The sequence below is a fragment of the Jaculus jaculus genome, chromosome 1 (assembly GCF_020740685.1).
Source record: "Jaculus jaculus isolate mJacJac1 chromosome 1, mJacJac1.mat.Y.cur, whole genome shotgun sequence".
Lineage (NCBI taxonomy): Eukaryota > Metazoa > Chordata > Mammalia > Rodentia > Dipodidae > Jaculus > Jaculus jaculus.
Window position 1 is genome coordinate 74,161,502 of NC_059102.1, and position 22,425 is coordinate 74,183,926.

Here is a 22,425-nt window from a genome sequence, read left to right on the forward strand (position 1 = left end):
TTTCCAGGAGCTAACTTGTAATCATTCTTTTTTTTTTTTTTCTTCTGCAATCAGAGAAAGAGAGGTGGAGTAAATGGGCCTACCAGAGCCTCCTACCACTGCAAACAAACTCCAGATGCATGCACCACTTTGGGAATCTGAGGATTCAACCTCAAGTCACCAAGCTTCGTAAGCAAGAACCTTTAACTGCTGAGCTGTCTCTTCAGCCCCTAGAATCATTCTTAACACTAAACTAAAGCACCTTATAGGATAGACAGAATTTCATCCATATTATCATTACTTTTTCCTTTGTGATTTCCTTGGAGTTAATTTGAAATTTAAAACTACAAGCAATATCTGTACCATGCTAAACATGCAAAGAAGACTAATTATCTAGTTAGGACAGATGAAGAATATTCATAGATATGTATATCTATGAATGTACACATTAATATATACACATATCTAATGGGTCTATTGAAAATGTCATGTGATGTACTTTAAAGCATAGTTTACTAAAGAAAGCAGTCAATGATAGTTTTAAGGTATCACTTTGCTTTCTCTATCCAATGGTGTGATGAATTACAGATTTTTGCTTATGTTACTAAAATTTCTGTTAGTGGAGAAGAATTGCATCACTTACACCACTGAAGAAGATGCAAAAGCAAAATATTGGTACCATTTAGTACAGATGGGAAAACCTTCAAATCAAATTATAGTACATCATCCTAATCTTCCAAGATATGAGACCTGAAAGAAAGCACATTGCCTCTCTGGATTTCAGTTCAGTCAAATAGTGCACATTATTACTGCACTGCATACAGATATCAAAAGGAAGAGAAGTGGAAAAGCTGCTATGAAACAAGGAACCAGTAAATGCCCAGCACCACCATAACCCTGTAGATAACACCTCCACATGAGATACAAATCACAAAGACATGCATTATGTTAAGAATTGGTTATGTGTAGTAATAAGCAAAGGTACGTTTATAAAAATAAACAAAAAAGATCAGGTATGGTGGTTCATGCCTATAATCTCAGCACTTGAGAGACTTAGGTAAGAGAATCACTATGAATTCAAAGCCAGCCTGAGGCTAACAGAGTGTGTACCAGCCAGAGGAAAAACCTAACAAATGATAACAATAATAATAACAAAACCACAGCTTAAATTTAATTGGGCTTTTTTTCTCTCTTCTATTAATAAGACTAGTTACTGATTTTCTGAAAGACTACTTAATTTTATCATGATACCCATTGGGTTTGAACTTTTTGTTTGTATAGGAAAACACTAGTTTAGTCAATTTTTCCAGGTTAACATTTAAAATCAAAGCCCAGAGTCATTATACAACAAATTATACTTCTAAGGCTATAGATAATAAAACAAGCCATGATCTTTTTGTTGTTGTTGTTTTGTTTTTGTTTTTGTTTTTGAGGTAGGGTCTTACTCTAACTCAAGCTGACCTGGAATTCATTATGTAGTCTCAGGGCGGCCTCGAACTCACAGTGATGCTCCTACCTCTGCTTCCTGAGTGCTGGGATTAAAGGTGTGTGCCACCATGCCCAGCTCAAAGCCATGATCTTTTAACATGCTATGAAATAATATTTCCCTCCTATGGAATAATTGTACTTCAAACCTCAGCATAATTCATAAATATATTCAGAAAATCTCTACTGTCCATCTAAGATTCATGTTAATTTCATTACTGATATTAGATTATTTCTTTGAGAGGTTTTCCAGAACTTGAATTTCTTTAATTAATATCCAAAATAACCCTCTTTGAAACTAAGTGGAAAACAACATTTGCCATAGAGGATATCTGAGACATGAATAAATACTAAATAAACAATAAATGATTGCAATCTAACCTGCAAAGATGCACCTTATTGATAATGTTTAATTTTGTGCCATGTTGATAGTATTTTAAAGTGAATTATCTATTTAATGTTCATGATACTGTCTCAAAGAGCAATGCCTTAAAGTGGCAAGTTTGTTCTTTAAAGCTCAAAACCTTAAAACTCTTTGAGGGCTTTCTCATTTGCTAGCCATGTGAGAGGACCAGTGAACTGGGGACACAAAATTGCAATTCCATTCAAGACCATGGTTTAGTTGCCCTATTTGCAAAAGATAATGGAGACCAGCTCATCTTTTGTTCTGACAGTAGTTGATTTATACAGCGGAAAAAGATAGAGTACTCTTGGGAAGAAATCCAGAGTTCATAATATACTAATTGATCTGTAGGATGCCCCATGCAGAAATACAGACTTAGGGAAGTCTGGACATGGTTGTTTCATTCATAGTGGTTTCTGCCACCTCTAGCAAGGACCCTAAGGACTTCCTAGGCTTTGTCTTAATGCCATACCTGTGTCTCTGGTAATTTTCATTTGTTATATCCATCTAGATAATAGGAATTCTCTACTTGGATGCTGTAAAGGCACCTAAATGTACCCTTACCAAAATGGACCTCATTATCCCTCCCCAAACCCACTTCTCCCTTGGGTTCACACTCCTGGGGGCCAGTTTCATGGATGTGTGGCCTGTGCCTTTGCTCAGGAGCCCATACTTAGAAGGCCCCTATAGTTGGTTTAATTTGATTGGGTATCACCATCTTAATTTTGTTTTTGGCTTGCATGTATGTGTAATACGGCATATGCACGTGTGTGATCTGTGTGTATTGTTCTGTGCATGGTGCATTAATGTGGAGGTGCCTGTGAGGCAACCCCATGTGCTAGCCTGCAGGAGCATGTTATCATCTGCCATGGCCAGAGCAGAGCTTTGGGTGTTCCATTCCTTCTCTCTTCCACCCACTCTTATTTAAGCCAGAGCCTCCTAGAGGCCCCAGAACTTGCTGTTTTTTCACAAGCTTCCATGATTCTCCAGTCTCTGCTCTCCATTTGAGACTGGTCATTCCCAGCTGTTTATGTGGGTCCTGAGCATAGAACTGCAGTGTTCTTTCAGGCCTCTTCAGGCCCTCATGCTTTCACAGAAGTGCCCTTAACTGCTGAAACATTTCTCCAGCCCTTGATTTTTTCAAGGAGTCCTACATTTTTAGTTTGTACTGGGCCACAAAAATAATGTGACTAGGGTACACTCTCCTATTGCTATGGTCCACCTTATATTGGCCAGGGGGTGATGTCTACCCTCTGCTCATGTCATCATTTTCCCTGCCATCGTGGAGCTTCCCCCTCAAGCCTATAAGCCAAAATAAACCTCTTTTTCACACACACACACACACACAAAATTATGTGACTAGTCTTGTCCTTTCTGGACAGGCCTCTTTATTACTTTTGTCAGTGAGTTAAACAATCTAGGGCTCAAATTCTCCCTTCCTCATTCCCTATGTTTATAATGTCATTTCACATCCAGAGTTTTGAATGAAGCAAGGGTATGAAAGGTTAGGTATAAATAAATTGAGACTATTTTGTGCAATTGTTCAAGGGTGGATGCTGAAGCAGGAAATCTTGGAAAGGCCCCTGAAATTTGGGTTTCTAACACCCTTCCATGTGACCTTCTTTTGTTCTTTTATCATTCATCAGGTTTCATCTATAATCAGAGATACTTACTGGAGCCTCATTGTCTTACAGATGCCTCCTCTTGGTCTTCCCCCTGCATAGAGCTGTCTTGAGAACTGTAATTTTGTCCTCAAAGTACTAATTTGTCTATCTTTCCTTAAGAGATCATGAGCCTCTGGCCTGATTTGATTTTCATTTTTAAATCTAGTTCCTAGTTCTATGTTTGGCATATAGGAGATATTCAGCAAATGTTTACTGGATAAGATTGATTCAATTTCAAAAAATCTTTAATTCATCTTTGAAAAACACAATGGTCTGATATATACAAATATCTTCCTTTTTTAATTATTTATTTATTTGAGAACGACAGACATAGAGAGAAAGACAGATAGAGGGAGAGAGAGAGAATGGGCATGCCAGGGCTTCCAGCCTCTGCAAACGAACTCCAGATGCATGCGCCCCCTTGTGCATCTGGGTAACGTGGGACCTGGGGAACCGAACCTCGAACTGGGGTCCTTAGGCTTCACAGGCAAGCACTTAACCGCTAAGCCATCTCTCCAGCCCAAATATCTTCCTTTTAAGAATTAGCTTCATGGTGGACGCTAGAGAAATGGCTAAGTGGTTAAAGGAGCTTGTTTGCAAAGCCTGCTGATCCTGGGTCCAATTCAGTAACCATATAAAGCCAAAAGCACAAAATGACACATGCATCTGGAGCTTGTTTGCAGAGGCATGAGGCCCAGGCATGCCATTCTCTCCCTTTCTCTCTCTGCTTGCAGATAAATTTGATAGATAGATATATAGATAATAAAAAGGGGAAGGAAAGGAAGAAAGAAGGGAGGGAAGGAAGGAAAAAAGAAAGAAAGAAAGAAAGAAAGAAAGAAAGAAAGAAAGAAAGAAAGAAAGAAAGAAAGAAAGAAAAGAGTTGTAACCCTTTCTAGGAACTAGGCTTTGAAAATATTAGCTTTTTTTTTCCTAACATGCTCCTTTCCTTTCCATCCTGCACTGGCTGGTGGGAAAAGTCTGCAACATAAATAGCTGCAAAGCTCATGTTACAACCAGAACATAGTTTGCAGTGACCTCCAGGGTTACTGTCCCTCGAGTCACTTTAGCAAGTGAGAACAGCTGAGGCCCTCTGTCTCTAGGGTTCCAGACACTGCTGGCTTATGTACACAATGACTTATTTGTGCAAGACAGTTTGGAGTTCTTCAGCAATGCCACCAGGAGGCATTTAGGACAAAATAAAGTAGGAGTTGGAAGTGTGGCAACAGGGGTGAGAAAGCCCTCACTGACCCTAGGTCCCCATGTGCGCTCCTAAAATTCAATGCTTGATCAGATGTTCCATCACAACAAATCCTATTTTTAAAAAAAAGAAAAGAATGCTTTGATCTGGCATAAGCATAACCACTTTGTCATTTGCAATACTCTATTCACATGAAATTTTTCTAGAGAATAATTAAACCTTATGCTTTTTATTACTATAGCTATCCATGTAACCCAATTACTTTATTTTACAAATGTGAAATGACTCAATGCTACACATCTGGTTGGTAATATAACTAAGCCACACATCTGATTCCATATTCAATGCTGCCATGCTATTCTTGTGTTACTAGGTAATGAGTTAAATTAAATATTTTGTAAGTTTGCACTTACTCATTCAAATACTGTTTCATAAATTCATACTATGTGCCAAGAACTACTTCTTGGTATGGTTAACAACATTAACTCCAAAGTTCATACCCTTATGAGGTCTGTGGCTATATTTATTAAGTACCTAGTATGCTTGGGTTGCTGTTCAGATTCAAATACAAATCCCCAACAAATTCTAAAGTTGTCAGCCAAATATTTTGTTCAGTAAGTGTAAGTATTAAAAATGAAAATTTCATCAGAAACCATTGTGAGTTAGTGAACCAGCATCTGAGAAGTGGATAGAAAAGAGCCATAACTTTACTCTAACTGAAACATCAAGATGAAATGAAACAGTGTGAGGGTCAGGACCACGACCTTCTACCATTGCCAGACTCCAAGACTGGCTCAGTCAGAGAAGCCAACAGGGACCAGTCAGCAACTTCATCCCTTCCCCAGGCCACTGCCTGGTGCCCTAGTCTCCTTTACTCGCTGTCCATTTGGGATTCCTCTTCAATCCTACAAAAATACTCACACACAAGTGATGTGATGGTACAGCATCCTAGACCCTAAGAGATTGAGCCAATGATTTCCTCATTCCCTGCTGAAGCTGGCTACTAGGCTGACTACACTGGGTTGTTACATTGTTTGAAAATTTTCTTTGTGAAATATCACCAAGTTACATTATTTGGAAAAGAAATATCTGAAGATTATTGGTTTCAAAAGCTGTTTCCATTCTGGAGAGAGGGCTCAGAAGTTAAAGAAGTATGGTAGGTTGAATGTGATAGCTTGAATGTTTGGCCCCTGTGATAGTTTAAATCTATATTCCCCAATAGACTGTCATGTCATTAGCATTGAGTTTACAGCTTCTGCTCCTAGAAGTCAGACTCCTGGTATATGGAGGGCACGTCACTGGGGGCAGATCTAAATTCTAGCATAAAGGTATACAGAGTACTTAAGCTCTGCATGGGGTTCCCAGAGCGTGCTTGCTTGTGGTGCTGGTGGTGGTTTTTCTCTCTGCGTAGACTTGGTAAAGGCAGCCAGTTTCTTCTGCCATTATGAAACCTCCCCTGAATCTGTAACCCTGAAATAATGCCAATACTTCCATAAACTGTGTCTAGTTTGGAAGTTCACCCCAGCATCATGAAGCTGACTATGACAGCCCCATAAACTCAGTTATTTTTGGTTAAACTTCCTCCTTGAGCCCCTAGAAGGTAGATTCCTATTACGGGGGTGGGGAGGGTTGTCACTGAGGGTGGTTCTGAATCCAGCCCTAGTAGGGAAGATCAGAGCAGTTTGAGTTCTAGCAGTTTGTGCTTTCTGGCATTGGTATTTGCGGAATGCAGTTGTTTTCATCTGGTTGGATCTATGAAAGGGAGCCAGCTTCTTCTACCATTGATGCAGTTTCCCATGGATCTGTAAGCCTAAAATAAATCCCTTTCTCCTATAAACTGAATCTTATTGGATGTTTGTCACTGCAACAGGAAGCTAACTAAAACAAGGAGCTTGCTTTCAGTGCCTGCTGGCTTAGGTTCAATTCCTTTTTACCCAAGTAATGCCAGATTCACAAAGTGGTGTATGTGTCTGGAGTTCATTTGCAGTGGCAAAAAGTCCCAGGGGACCCATACTCACTCCCTCTCTCTCTCAAATAAATACATAAAAATATTTTTTAAAGCTGTCTCCTATAATAAGTATCAGAGTGAATGCCATGATCTTGGGGGAATAGCAAGAAGAAAGGTCTGCTTTCTCCCTCCTGAATAAATCATTGAGAAGAATAAAATTTATGCCACATGCCTCTTAACCATCTGGCCTTGTAATCACAGTACTCCCCACCTTAACTTTAAGTTTGGTTCAGAATTCAACTTTTGATGCACAAGAATAATTGGAAGGTAATATTATCTGAAACACCAAAATATGAGTGTAGAGTCTCACAAAAGATTTATGAGTATAGTTTTTTTTAAAAAACTCCCATGTTTATTGAGAGAGGAAGCAGTCCCCAATGGCCTTTGGATTGTGATATCCCAAGCAGCTCTGGAATGCCAGCTTTCTTGCCAGATTCTGAACATGTTACATCTGCAAATTGGCAGTGAGGGCCACTTTGGCCACTCAGATTATGAATTCCTACTGACCTTCAATCATCACTGGTTCCACTTCCTTTTCTTTGATTCATTTGTTTCTGTGTATAAAAAAATCTCACTGAAAATTCAGCTCTTTGAAATATAAGATAATATGTCGAAAACATACATGAGTATTGGATCCAGACAATTCTAAATCTGAATACCAGCAGCTCAATCTCTTTTGGACAAGTAGCTTAAGCTTTCAGTGTCTCCATGTTCTTGTTAATAAATTGAGCGTAGTGAATACCTTAAAGGTTTACAGTAGAAATCAGACATGCTAGGTATCAAATTTAACTCATAGAAGATGCTCAAAAATGGTACTGAGTGACACAGGGTGGCACACACCTTTAATCCCAGCACTCAGGAGGCAGAGGTAGGGGGACACCATGAATTTGAGGCCACCCTGTGACTACATAGTGAATTCCATGTCAGCCTGGACTAGAGTGAGACCCTACCTTGAAAACAAAACAACAACCAAAAAAAAGATACTAAATGGGCTGGAGAGATAGTGCAATGGTTAAAGGCACTGGCTTGCTTACAAAGCCCAAAGGCCCAGATTCAATTCTCCAGTACCCACATAAAGTCAATGCACAAAGTGGCACATGCATGTATGTACTCAATTGCAAGAGCCTCTAGTATTCTCTCTCTCTCTCCAAACAAAAAGAAAAAAAGAAAATAAACTAAGCGGTAGTGAACTATCCACATGGTCACAAGCAAAAAGTCCCAATAGTTCTTTGCCAAAGGATGATATTTGAGCAGCTCAGTTTTCTTTCAATTTGTGATACTTACTAAGGAATATAGATTAATGAGCACCCCATGGATGTATGAAACCTAAGTTATTCTGGGCTCTACAGTCAGCACTCCTTATAACCTTGGAATGTATAGAGCAACTGATACAAGTTCAAAAACCTCTGCTGCTGGTGACCTTGGGATGACTCGGAAGGTATCAGAGTGCTGAAAAGAAGTGACTGGAGTACTGAGTAACATCTCGATCACACCTTCCAAGGCTCAGGGTCTAACACAGAAGAGGTGGCAGAAAGAATACAAGGGCCAAAGGAAGGGTAGGACTCCTTACAACATGCTTCTCCAGACACAAAATGGCCTCAATATCCATGACCTCATAGTGCCTGACACTACCTACACAAGACCATCATAAGAGAAGGGAAAGATCATGATATCAAAATAAAAGAGAGACTGATTGAGATGGGGAGGGGATATGATAGAGAATGGAATTTCAAAGGGAAAAGCGGGGGTGGGGAGGTGGGAGGTATTACCATGGGATATTTTTTATAATCATGGAAAATGTTAATAAAAATTGAGAAAAAAAAAAAAAAAAACAAAACTCCGCTGCTGCCCCTACAAGCCTCCAGAGTTAGGCATAGTCCAGTGATACATGCTCCAGGCAGGCTGATGTGGACTATGGAGGGATAGTTTTGTGAGCCACTAACAATCCAGAGAACCTTTAATTTTGTGGGACTCAGGAGGATGGATAAAAAGAAGGGAAGGAATAGGGAGAAATGTTAGCATACTAGAGTTCTCTACAGAAGCAGAGCCAGCCAGGTACGGTGGCACACACCTTTACTCCCAGCACTTGGGAAGCAGAGGTAGGGGGATCACCATGATTTTGAGTCTACCCTGAGACTACATAATTAATTTCAGGTCAGCCTGAGTCAGAGTGAGACCTTACCTCACAAAAAAAGAGCAAGAAAGAAGTAAAGCCAATAAAATGAATATATTTTATAAAGAGAATTTATTAGAGTGGCATTCAGGATATGGGCTGGCAGTCCGACAATGGATGTCTGCAGACTAGAGAGTCTTAGAACCTGATGGTTGATGAGTTCACGAAGCCTTCAGCTGTTCAGTCTGGTACTGAAGACCTAGAGGACACCTGGAGAGCAGCAGGTCATTATTCTACACTGAAAGGCTGATGAATGTGAGTTCCTATGTCCACAAAAGATAGCAGCAACAGGACAGATGACACACCAGTGTCATGGGCAATCTGGCAAAAGGCCCTGTGTTTTCTTGGCAATCTTCATATATAGTCCAGCATTAGAAGGGGCACTTACTCTTGGGACTGGACTTCCTCCTCCCAACAATCCTTCTTCGAAATGTCCCCAAAAATCCACTCAAAAGGCTTGTCTTTTACTTGATCTGATTAAATTAACAATAGAACTTAACTGTCACAGCTAGTGATTCCAGATGGTTGTGTTTATATCTTTTTGTTCTATGAATAAATAGAAAATCTTTGTGACCTGATACTTGGAAGTGCAATTCCAATTCTTTGTTTGTAATATTCTAGTAAGTGTGATGTCCAAAATTATCTAAGTCAAATCTTATAACTCATTTTATCTTATTTTTTTAAATTTAACTTTTTGTTAGCATACAGAGATTTAGGTATCATTCATTCTAGAATTTTCAAATACACTTTGCTTTAGTTGCTTTTCATCCCCATTCCTTAATCCCTCATTTTCATTATGTAATATCCTTCCCCCTTTCTGTTTACATGTCACATGTGTCCTTCCCTCCGCCCCACCACATTTTACTCATCTCACTCTTGGTTACCATGCAATCTTTATAGGTTTTTCTCACATTTTCCTTCCTATATGTATATACTTATAGATATTACAAGCTAGGATACACATGAAAAGCAAACATGAAGTTTTAGTCTTTCTGAGTTTGAGTCACTTAACTGTATACAATTCTTTCCAAGTCTATCAGTTCTGCAAATTTCATAATGCTACTTTTCTGTACTACTGAATATAATTCCATTGTGTATATGTGCCACATTTTCATTATCCATTCATCTGTCAATAGGCATCTGGGCTTGTTTCAATTCTTAACTACTGTAAGTAGCAGTAATAAACATAGATATCAAGTAACTTTGTTGCACAATATGGTATTCTTGGATTTTTCATGTTGTCCTATATTTATTTATTTATTTACTATTTGAAAAAAAAAAAAAAAAGACACTGTGAGCATGCCAGGGCCCCTTGCCACTGCAAGTGAACTCCAGACACATGTACCACTTTGTGCACCTGGCTTTATGTGGTAACGGGGGATTAAGCCCAGGCTGGCAGCCTTTGCAAGCAAGTGTCTTTAACTACTGGATCATCTGCTCAGCCCCTATTTTATTTTTTTTAAGATACCAACAATACTGACTGTACTAGTTTGCACTCCCACAAATAGTGAATAAGACTTCCTTTTTCCTCTCACCTTCACCAGCTTTTGTTGTCTGTTTGCTTGATGATAGCTATTCTGATGGGGCTAAGGTGGTATTTCAAAGTGGTTTTAGTTTGTATTTCCCTGATAGCTAGGAATGTTGAACATTTCTTAAGTACTTGTTGGTCATTTGGGGTTTCTTCTTCTGTGAACTGTCTCTTCCTTTTGTTAACCCATTTAGTGATTGGCAGATCTATGTGTTTTTTTTTTTTTAGCTTATGAAGTTTTTTATAAGTACTGGTTAGTAGCCCCCTGTCTGAAGTACAGTTGACAAAGATTTTATTCCATTCTGTAGTCTATTTGCTCATTTTGTTAATAGTTTCTTTTACTGTACAGAACTGTTTTTTATTTTAGGTAGTCACATTTGTTAATTTTTGAGGTTTTGTTTTCCCTGTGCTATTGGAATCCTGTTCAGAAAGTTCTTGTTTATGCTTACATCTTAAGGTGTGTTCTCTATTCTTTCCTTCAGTAGTCTCATTATTTCAAGTTTTACATAAGGTCTTTGTCCCACCGAATTTGTATTTGTACAGGGTGAAAGATATGGATCTAATTTCATTCTTTCACAGGTGGATGTCCAGTTTTGCTAACACACCTTTGATAAGCAAGCTGCCAATTCCCCCTGAATGGTTTTGGGTCATTTGTCAAAGAGTAGGTAAACAATATAATTCATTTTGTATATTTGTAATGTGTCATAAGTTGTTTTTAACTAATGTTCAAGTCAATATGTTAAAATATAAAATGTTTGCATCAGTGGGGCCATAAGAACTCAAAATTTGAAAGCTATCATCAGGATGGATGGTTATTGTGTCCCAGACATTTAAGAACAAACACATATTCTTTGATGACTATACCCCTCTTCTAAGCAATTGTTTTAATGAGGGAGGAAAAAAAATTCAACTCTACTTGAGGCACAGCAAGCATAGAGGTGAGAGAAGGAACAGAACCAATAACTTCTCCCTATTTAACGACCCTTTCACTATCTTCATGTTTCTTGGGATGAAAACCACCCTCATATCTATAACCCTTCCAGCTAGAATTGTCTAAAGACACTTCTGTCCCTCCCTTGGGCTATCTGACTACTGAAGCAATTGACTCCCCCAAAATTGGGATTTCCCAGGAATCTCATGTGGGAAGAAAGAGAAACATTAAGTCTGGTCCCAGCCAGAGGAAGATCTTGTCTTCCAAGTGGAGATTTCACACAGTTCTAACTTATCAGTACACTTTGCATGAGAAACTGGAACAGACCCAATGATGGGTCCATGTTGTGTAAAAATCACAGTTATGTATGCCTCTGCATTACTCTCTACTTAAACCTAAACCTCAAGTCAGTATCCTAAAGATGGACTTGGTGTTATGGGTCCTCTTTGGTCCTCTTCTTATGTAACCGCATTGAGTAAATCTCCTTTGACTGCTCTGACCCTAACAACCCCCCCACCCCCAAGCATCCACTGTAAGATTTAGAGCAAAGAGCTCTACACGTTGGATCACAAGACAACACCTGCCAAACATTTCTGTGTAAGCATGGCAACAGCAAAAACATTTGCATGTTGTACTAACCATTGGTTTTTTATTAAGTTTGCAATGATGCTTATCTCAGAACAAAATTCTCCATCCCTCCAGAAAAATAAGTGGGCACTTCCTTTCATGGAAGATAATGTGTACCATAGTCCTGCACTGAAACTTGTGCAGCTGTCAGTTTACAAATGTTTTATTGTCCCCTTGTCATGAACACCCAGTAGCAAAAATTAAATTTGAAAATCAATCAACCAACCAACTAAAATCTTCTCATTCATTCATGGTTAAGAGAACCTAGAAGCCTAGAGAGTCCTGCCGCTGGGAGGTGCTGCCCCATTCCCCTCCCACAGGCACCTGTCCTAGGACCTCAGTGACTGAGAAAAGGGAATCCCAGAAATAAACAAATTTTCACGTCAGAAGCTAATAGTACTTAGCCTTGACAAAACCTTTCCTGACTGTGCACGCCAAAAGGAACAATTCTGGGGTTATGGGAGATAGATGCATACCTACTTAACTGTACACACAAGACAAAAGGACAGAGGAGTGTATGAGAAATGCGCGCGCACACACACACATACACAAGCACGCGCGCACGCGCGCGCGTAGCTCACAGATCTGCAAACCCAAAGGCTCGTATCTCCGGAGGAAAGGAGCTGCCAGCATAGATAAGCAAAGATACTCCTCCTTCTCCAAATTGACAGTGCTTCACCATGATTCTAAGCTCTTTTACCCAGGCTCCCGCAAGCCCCATTTGCTAGCCTCACCAGCCCTTTCTCTTTCTCTGAAACACAGACTTCACGCGTTCCTTTCGAGGTAGTTACAGTTCAACGAGGCTCGCGTCCTGTCCCTCAAGACTGGAGTCCAGGGCTACCAGCCTTTCTCTCGGTCAGGGAAAACTTCCCCCGATGCTCCAGGAAGAAAAGACCCCTGGCAGCTCCAATAGCAGGGAGCAGGGGGTAGGCTCCTGGACACAGCACCTCCGGAGTCTGAGCGCGGGAGACATAAACGAGTGAACCCTGGCTAATGCACGCCTGTTCCACGTGGAGGATGAGAGCAAAGAGTGGGCGGCGGCGTGCAAATGTCCCTCTTGGGCATATCGGGGTGGGGTAAGAACCAAAGGGGCCAGTGTCTGGCAAGAGACACTTGCCTCCTTCTCCATCCTGGGCACAATGAGAAGAGAACTCAGGGTACATGCCAGGGTAAGGGGTTGCTGTGGGGGAAAGTGGGCCAGGAGCCTGCGGGGAACCAAGGCCCCCAATCTCAGAGAGAGAAGCAGCAAATCGCAGCTTTCCGCACAGGCTTCTCTGTCTGAGTGGATTCCCCACTCGTGCACGCCCACCCAGAGCCCCCTCCCCCCAGTCCTGCTGCCTGCAGACACAGCGCGCCCTCCACGCTTGCCCAGGGCCCGCACCTGGATGTGGCAGGAGATCTCCAAGTCGTCCAAAAGCCTAATGGTGCATCTCATCTCCTGGCTGAGTGATTTGATGCTGGAGCTCCGAAAGTGTATCATGTTCATGGTCCTCCTGTCTTTCCGCACACAGGGGCAAGAGGCGAACATGCACCGCAGCACTCCGGAGCGTGCGAGAGGCTCGGGGCCCGCGCGGACCAGGGCCGCGCGGTCATTCACACCCGCTCGCTCGGCCGGTCCCGACTCCCGGGTGCAGCTCAGCCCCGGGACACCGGCGACGGAGGGCGCCTGCGGCTACACATGCCGGCTGGCAGGGGAGCGGCGCTCTGGTCCCTCCCTCCGCTCAGCCCCGCGCGCTCCTCTCCCCGCCTCCTTCGGGCGCGCGCTCCTGCGCCTGCCTCTCCGCCCAGGCTCGCGAGCGGAGGACGGCCGGAGAGGGCGCGCCACACTCCCCTTTGCCCGAGCACCGGGCCTCTGGGTGGCGAGACCCGAGAGCCGCCGGCTGGAGTGGCCCGGGAGCCCTGGGGAGTGGCCTGCTCTGCTGCCGCCGCCGCCGCTGCGTCAGGCTGGGCCCTGCCGCCTTCCTCTGCTGGACGCCGCCTCCCTTCTCAGCCAAGGTCGTGCTTCTGCTGGACTGTCCCTGCCCAGGGACCTGGCTGCGCCCTTAAGGGGGGTTCCGCTGTGGGAGAAGATTGTCGTGAGTTTGAGGTTGAGGGATCACGAGCACTAACTGGAAGCCCAAGCGTAGCTGCTCCAGTGGGATGGCTATAGTCATCCTGGCACTCCTTTCCAGTTTGAAGCCATTGGGTTACTTAATATTAATTAGCTGGGATCGAGCCCTTCTTGCTTCCTCAGGAAGGAATTGTTTTTCTTAAGCAAGTTCTTCCTTAAGCAATTTTTATCTTCCAACTCCGTGCCATCTGTTGTTGCGGTACCCCTTAGACAAGCAGCAAAGGTCCTTACCCTGTCCCGCCCGGCTTCTAGACAGCCTCCTCCGCTTCCATCTGCCCAGAAATTAATGTCAAAGGAGAACTGTCTCTTCCTATTTTACACTAATTTGTAATTCCAGGGCTGGAGCGCTGGAATTTCCTACCATCACCAAGAATTCTGTGATCCCCAAGGTACCTCATTCCCCCGTGTGAGGTGTCCTATGTACTAGAAGTGGCAAGAACAAGGCTGTTAAGGCAAGTGGGTGGAGCTTCGAGGTGGCTGCTGAAGTATTGGGAGTGCTGTCTCTTGTTGAGCAAATAGGTCATTATGAAGGAATGGTTGTTGGAGGAAGGACTTGTCAGCTGTCCGTTTTTCAAGAGCCCCTTCATCCAAGGGAGGCCCTGTCTTGTGGAAGAAGGGAAATCTAGAAAGTTTACCTATAAATGGTATGATCCGATGGACCATATAGGACACCTTACTGAGACCTGCATTGCATTTGGACTTCTCCCTGTATCTGTGCCTACTTCCTTTCTGCTTCTTCACTTACAACCATCCTACAGGCTAGATCTGCTTGTGGATTCTCCTAACTACAGCAATTGCAAATATGAGAGGAATTATGCATAGTAGCCCATCTGTAATCCAGTACTAGGGAAGCTGAGGCAGGGGGATAGAAAGTTTGAGGACATGAGACTATGTTAAAACAAAACAAAGAAGGTAAGAAGATGGAGCATATTTGGTGTAACATAATAGCAAGATTGTGGCAATAGTGTGTGGGCCTCCATAGAACGAGGTCACAACCGAGCATCTGGGAGGATGTGAATATGAGTCTTGTCCTCACTGTCACCTATAGTGGGGCATGGGCTGGAGACAGAGCTCCATGCTGCCACTGCAGCACCCTGGAAAGTTCTCCCAGAGACCTTTACTTGGATGGAGCTGGGATTCTTGGCTTTACAACAGAAAAAGTTTCTTGATGAACCAAAATGAGGCGTAGTTGGTGCTTATTTGGAAATTTTACACAGATTTAAACATGGAGATTAGTAGGAGAGGCAGCTGGAGAAATGAAAAGACACAGGGTAGGTATGAGCTCATGGGACGCGGCATGTAGGGTCTTTAGCAGTAGCCATAGATATGATTTCAGCAGCTCTCAAGTTACTGCTAAAACCATGGATTGCAAAAGATGAAAAAGGGGGCTAGGGCAAGTCTTTTACTATAAGTGGGATTTCCTGGTGAGATTCCTAGAAATTGTAGGTTGGGGGTGAGGGAGATGCCATGTATGCTTAGACCTTATGCATGGCTCATTGCTGTTTTACCTTTTTTTTTTTTTAAAATTTAAAATGCCTCTACATAAAAGGAATGTGTCGAGGCCACCCTGAGACTACATAGTGAATTCTAGGTCAGCCTGGGCTAGGGTGAGACCCTACCTCAAAAATAAATAAATAAATAAATAAGGGTGAGGCTGTAACTTAATGATAGAGCAATGATAGCACTTATTTATCTATAAAGTCATAAATATAATCTTTTTTAAAAATATTGGCTCTACGTGAACAAGCAGTAGATCCTACAAGCTACAAATTCAACCATCCAAGCAAGATGTAGCCATAAGTGCAATAGAAGCACATAGACTGTGGAAGTAAGCACTTGGGGTCCATGCTGACTTGGAGAAGTTGCTGTCATGACTGAATTTTCAAACACTCAGTTGTTGCCTAGAGTTGGAAAATCAATTGATATGGCGAAAACACACAACCCCCCACCAGCACTACTCTGTATGAGCACTGAGCCCCCTGAGTCTTTATTTATGCTCTCCCAGCTGCTGACTGTCTATGGGACTCGACAGCCCCTGGATTGGACTGCAGTATCCAAAGTCAGAAATAAAGATAAAAGTATGAAGGTCCTGCAGCCACAGCCTGTGGTGTCTTCAGCAGTGGGTCTTACCTTTAGTTCTAGTGGGCAACAAAATGATCATGCTGAGATTGAAAAGAAAGCCATCTCCTTGCTAGCCAGCTGGAAAGCACAATGTGTACTGCTGAGGGATTATGTTAATCAACAACATGAACAAGCAGTGAATCCTGCAAGCTACACAATCAACCAGCCAGGCAAGATGTACACACTGGTTCAACAGTGGCACAAATGCTATGGGAGAAATCAACTATTCTCTCAACCCCAGAAACATGTGCAACCTTGTGCATCTCTCATTGGATATGAGGCTTCACTCTGCGAAAGAAAATTGATACCTGGCACTGAGAACCAAGTCAGAATTGTATGGCTTGGAAGGTCATAGACCATAGAAGGAAGCTTCCACTGTTCTTGAACTAAAAAGAGAGCTTGTGCCCATCAAGTCTTCTAAGTTAATATGTTTATCTCCTTTAACACATGCTGTGCTCATTCTTGGCTGGAAAATCTGCTTTTTTCATGTGGCAGTGAATATCAGAGAAACTCAAGACCCATCAGTATGACAAGAAAAGAAAGCCAATTGCCCAATATAAGACAAATCATCTGTATCACACCTGCCATTATCCAGCCAACATCACAAAAGAAGTGACAGATTAAATATGGCTTAGCAGTTAAGGCACATGCCTGCAAAGCCAAAGGACCCAGGTTCAATTCCCTGGGACCCACATAAGACAGATGCACAAGGTGGCACATGTGTATGGAGTTAGTTTGCAGTGGGTGTAGGCCCTGTCACACCCATTTTCTCTGTTTCTCTCTCTCTCTCTCTCTCTCTCTCTCTCTCTCTCTCTCTCTCTATATATATATATATATATATATATATATATATATATATATATATATATATAAAATCTTCTTTCTGTCTCTCTCTCAACTAAATAAATAAAAACAAAATACTTTAAATATGACTGCTGCTCTCACTGCTAATCTGAGAACCCCTCCAGGGAGATGGCAATAGACACTGAGGAGACTCAAAGCTCATCAAAGCAGAAAGCTGCTGAGAGCTCAATACTTATAAGACTTATAGCATACCCTCTAAGGATCAGGAAACATTGTAGAAGAGGGGGAGGAAAGAATGTAAGAGCCACAGGGTCAGAAGGTGCATTTTGAGATATTTCCCTACCCCGAGAAAATGACTAGTGCATTCATAACCCCACAGTAAATAATGATAACCCCAGTGAGGAAAGCCTTCCATGGAAGTGGGGTTAAGAGAGAGAGAAAATAAGGGAATAACACAAGGGGAATATAACCGAATTGCAATTTTAAAAGGTTGGCTCTAAAACCCCTTAGCATACATAGGGGGAAAACAGCTAAGTAAATTACCATATATGGTCACCTGGATTAAGTACCAACCAATGAAACCAAGTGGGCATTAAAAAATAAAATAAACTAAGGACAATTGGCGAAACAAGCAAGGGTGATGTTTTCCTGTGAACTGGATACCAGCACAAAGGGGAAGGAGACCAACACAGAAAAATCAACTCCTACCAAATCAGAGAGCCAGAGCCTCAGAGGCCCCCAACACCTCAGCACTGAAGTAGACCAAAAATGAACCCAACATGGCTCAGGGAAATTTTGCAGAAGAGGGGGTGGAAAGAATGTCAGAGTCACATGTTGGGTCATGATATGCAGAGACATTTATCATACCAATAACTGTGGGCTAACTCCACAATGCTGGACCCATTTACATCAACAAGGAGGGTCCAGTGGGAGGGGGTAGATCATGGATGAGCCTAAACAATGGTACCAAACTGCCTGTATTTGCTGAAAAGAAAACTAATAAATTAAATTAAAAATAATAATAATAAATAAATAAAATAAAATAGTATTAAGAGCAAAGAATGAATTCAAGAGATTAGTTTAAAATTGGACCACTTAAAGAAAACATTGACACTATCAAATTCCTAAATTTTTAGCTTTAAACAATAAAAATATATGTATTTTTACATAAAAAAGCCAATGGAATTTAATTCATCAAATCATCAGGCGAAAACAAACTTTAAAATTTCTGTCTTTAAGTTACCAAATGATAAAGTTAATTGAATTATCAAATCAATCAATTTCATGTATGAAAGACAATTATTATCAGAGAGACTAGGATTCTGGGAGAAAAGTGTGGAGGAGGATTTGAATGATTCCTAGAAATGTAATCTCTGTGCCCCTCTCAGCTACAGAGGCCAGTTACCCCTTAGGGAACTGGGCTATTCCTGCCTTAGTGACACTTTATCTGAGGCTATTACCCTGGAAAGAGAAGCCGACCTGCTCTCCTACCATCTCTATCTACTCAGTTCTTAATAGTGAATCAGATCCAGACACATCCTGAGAGGCTAATTGTAAGGCCAGGAGAAAATGAATCAAAAGATTCTGCTTATTTAAATTGAAAAGTATGTGTCTGGGTACACCTGTCCAATTTGAGTGCCCTGTCTGGTAAATGTGGTATCAATGTACTACATAAATTCATTGACTCACTTTTGGACTTAACTAAATAAAAATTAGAAGGCAGGATTCCCCTGGCATATGTGTAAGAAAGAATCAATAGATCAAAATGAGGAAATACTTCATAAGATTTCCCTATATAGCCAGATTACCTCTATTCTAAACCTGTCCCCTAACTTATGTCTACCCTAATTCTGTTCCCTGAGGTGGGGCAGAGGAGGTGCCACAAGTATGTTCATGGAATCATTAGAAGAAGCAGGACAGTAGCAGTTCTGTGTGGCTGGACATGTTATGAAAGACACTTCAGGTAAAAGGAGTTTTGTGACTGTCATGGGTGTTGTAGCAGACAGCTTCAGGTTCACTGAGATGAACTTCCAGACCAGGCACAGTTATGGAGAAAGGGATATTTATTGAAGCCTACAGATCCAGGGGAAGTTCCATAAATGGCAGAAGAAGCTGGCCTACCTTCACAGGACCAAGCAGAGAGAGAGAGAGAGAAGCCTAAAGGTCAAAAGCCACAGCACACTTCAGGAACTCCAGCTAGGCACACTGCATATCTTTAGATTGAAATCTGAAACCCACCACCACACCTTAAGATCCACCCAGTGATACTGCCTCCAGCCAGGTGTCTGCAGATGCAAACTACAAACAAACAACTGGATATATTGTGGGTCATCTATTCTATTCAAACCACCACAGGTGTGATGGAGCCTGGGTTAGAAAAGGACAAACCGAAGTTTCAGTGTCAAGGAGGGCATAGTTACAATGAGGAGTGGTGGCATCCAGGTGGACTTCAGAGTGACATGATCCATAGTAATTTTATCTGTGACTAAGCATCTAATTAAGGCGTTATCAGTAAGCCACACATTTCTACTATGATGAAAAAAGCCTAATTAAATCTCCCTACAAGAATTTTCACATCTGTGCTTGTCCCCACAAATGACCAGAAGCATTTTACTGAAGATGTGAGAACATCACCATTATCAGTGGCTGTGATGTCCTGTTCTTTTTTTTTTTATAAATTTTTTTTATTTTAAATTTTTATTTATTTATTTGAGAGTGACAGACACAGAGAGAAGGACAGATAGAGGGAGAGAGAGAGAATGGGCGCGCCAGGGCTTTAAGCCTCTGCAAACAAACTCCAGACGTGTGCGCCCCCTTGTGCATCTGGCTAACGTGGGACCTGGGGAACTGAGCCTCGAACCAGGGTCCTTAGGCTTCACAGGCAAGCGTTTAACCGCTAAGCCATCTCTCCAGCCCGATGTCCTGTTCTTAATAAAAGCAGTTTCTTGTGTTCAACTGTACTTGCTGCTGTACTTCACCAAGAAGCATCCTGTGGTTTAAGGGGCATCATTTTAGTGGCAGAACACATGTCCAACATGGCAAAAGCTTTACCCAATCCCCACTACCAAAGAAACCTGCATAAATAGAAATAAATTTCTGAGCTGCAAATCGATAAAAAATGACTTGGCCACAAAAAATTGATGGATGTAAAATATTGCATATTAATTTTTGAAAAGGGCATTTTAATAGGCATTGAACTGCTATACTTGAGCTGAGAGTGGTGGCACACACCTTTAATCTCAGCACCTGGGAGACAGTGGCAGGAGGATAGCTGTAAGTTCAAGGCAACCCTGAGACTACATAGTGAATTCCAGGTCAGCCTGGGGTAGAATGAAACTCTACCTCAAAAACAAACAAACAAAAAGTTATACTTGAAATAATACTTGGGTAAAAATGTAACAAAATATTTATAAAAAATCTATATAATAGCTGGATGTGGTGCATGCCTTTAGACACAGAACTTGGTAGGCAGAGGTAGAAGGATTGCCATGAGTTAGAGGCCACCATGAGACTACATAGTGAATTCCAGGTCAACCTGGGATATGGAGAGACCCTATCTCGAAAAACCAAAAAAAAAAAAAAATCTATATAATAATACTGAAAAACAACCCCAACCATGAACCGTTTTTCTTTCCAAACAGTCCATTTTCTACTTATATATCTGTAATAATCCACCATCCATGATGGAATGTTGATGGCTGCAATAGGGTACAGCTCTTGTGTAGGTAACTGTAGTCACTGTGAGGTCTTGAATGCAATTACCACCTCAGGTCTAGAAGACAGCATTGCAGAGCACTCCCTACCTCTCTCTGGCTCTTACACGCTTTCTAGCTCTTCATCTGCAATGTTTCCTAAGCCTTAGAAAAGGGGTGTTGATGAAGCTGCCTTGTTTAGCAAAGAGCACAAAAGTCACACTCTCAGCACTATGAAAAGTTTTGAGTCTCCCCAGAAGTCACCACCATCTTCCTTAACCAAAGGTTAAAGAGAGTGGCACTAATCTTTGGTCATAGACATAAATATTTAGAGGGTAATGTGATGGGTACAACATACACATTTAGCCAAAACAATTGAAGTTGATCTTCCCAACCATAAGTTTTTAACCAGGTTTCTGTACCAGCTGCCACGACAATCATAGCTGTGAACTGTTTGGGGTGACTTAAGGATTAGAAGGAAAGAAAGACATACACAAGTAATAGAGTGAAAGCTGGGATTGGATGGTCTTCAGGCTCTGAGGGAGACACTGCAGCAGTGCCTAACCAGCACTGGTTCAATTTATACACATGCAGAAAAACTTTAGCAGCAACTTTCTTATCAAATATAGAAAAATCATGGGAATGGGAGAGAAGGTCAGACAATGTAGGAATGAGGCAGCTGCAGACTGTTACTCTGCAGTACTATCTTTTGCACAAGGCCAGGCCCATACAAACCATTCAAGAGGAAGAATTAAGGAAGGACTGGGATCCACTCCAATCTCTTTCTGGTTCAGCTGGAGATACATGTGGCTGTGCTTATATTAATGGCTTCTAGTGGTTGTAGCTCTCTACAAAAAGACATGAATTCCTCCCATGGAATGAACATGAAATCCTATCAGAGAGCAGTTGACCCCTACAAGGTCATGCCACTGTTAAACAAGTGGGCACATCTTGCCTGGCTGGTCAGTTGTGTAGCTCTCTGGATGCACTGCTGGGTAACAATGCAGATGACTTTTGTGTCCCCTAGCAGCCTATGTCCTTTGCAATAGTATTACAGCCAACCAATTGTGAGGCTTCCAACTATTTCCCTCTTGATTTCTTTGTATCCTGCAATGGAAGTGGGTGGTGTCTTCAGAAATACGATCTTAATATCTACTGATGAACAACTGAGAGCAGTGGTAATAGCTTGTATTGTTTTGGAATCCTTATGAGCCTCTCTAACCAAAAACTCACCAGAAGTAACCTACCTATGGTAACGGGATTTTCCTGTAACAGACTACAGCTTCTGGCAGTAGCATTATCTATCCCTGCAGGATACTTCCACACAAACATTTCTTTTTTAAAACTTATGTTTTTTTTTTTTTTAATCAGCCAACGAAGCAGCAGATTTCCATATGGATTTTTCATTTATCATTAGTTTTGATTAACCTTTCCCACACACACCTACATGCTCCTCCCTTGAATCCCCCCCACCCTTATCTCTGCTTAAACCATTCCACCCTAAATCTACTTTCTTCTCCTCTTAAGCTCTCCTCCACTTCCTGCTCTCATGACCCCCTTTTTAGTTTACTGGGTTCTATTGTCTCTTACTCCAATTTACATACAAATATAAAAATGTGAAGCTAAGGTCTGCATATGAGTGAGAACATACAGCATTTTTCTTTCTGAGCCTGGGTTACCACAGTTAGCATAATATTTTTCA

At 41.6% G+C, this 22,425-nt stretch overlaps 1 protein-coding gene across 2 annotated transcripts in view; it reads right to left on the minus strand.

Annotated features, from left to right (window-relative positions):
• Frmd3 (FERM domain containing 3) overlaps positions 1 to 13,633 on the minus strand; it is a 352,540-nt gene extending 338,907 nt beyond the window's left edge. For both annotated transcript variants that reach the window (XM_012947641.2, XM_004653072.2), the window contains exon 1: positions 13,378 to 13,633. In XM_012947641.2, the coding sequence (XP_012803095.2) occupies positions 13,378 to 13,524 (147 nt within the window). In that variant the 5' untranslated portion in view covers positions 13,525 to 13,633. The remainder of the gene's footprint in view (positions 1 to 13,377) is intronic.
• Between the last annotated feature and the right edge of the window lie 8,792 nt (positions 13,634 to 22,425).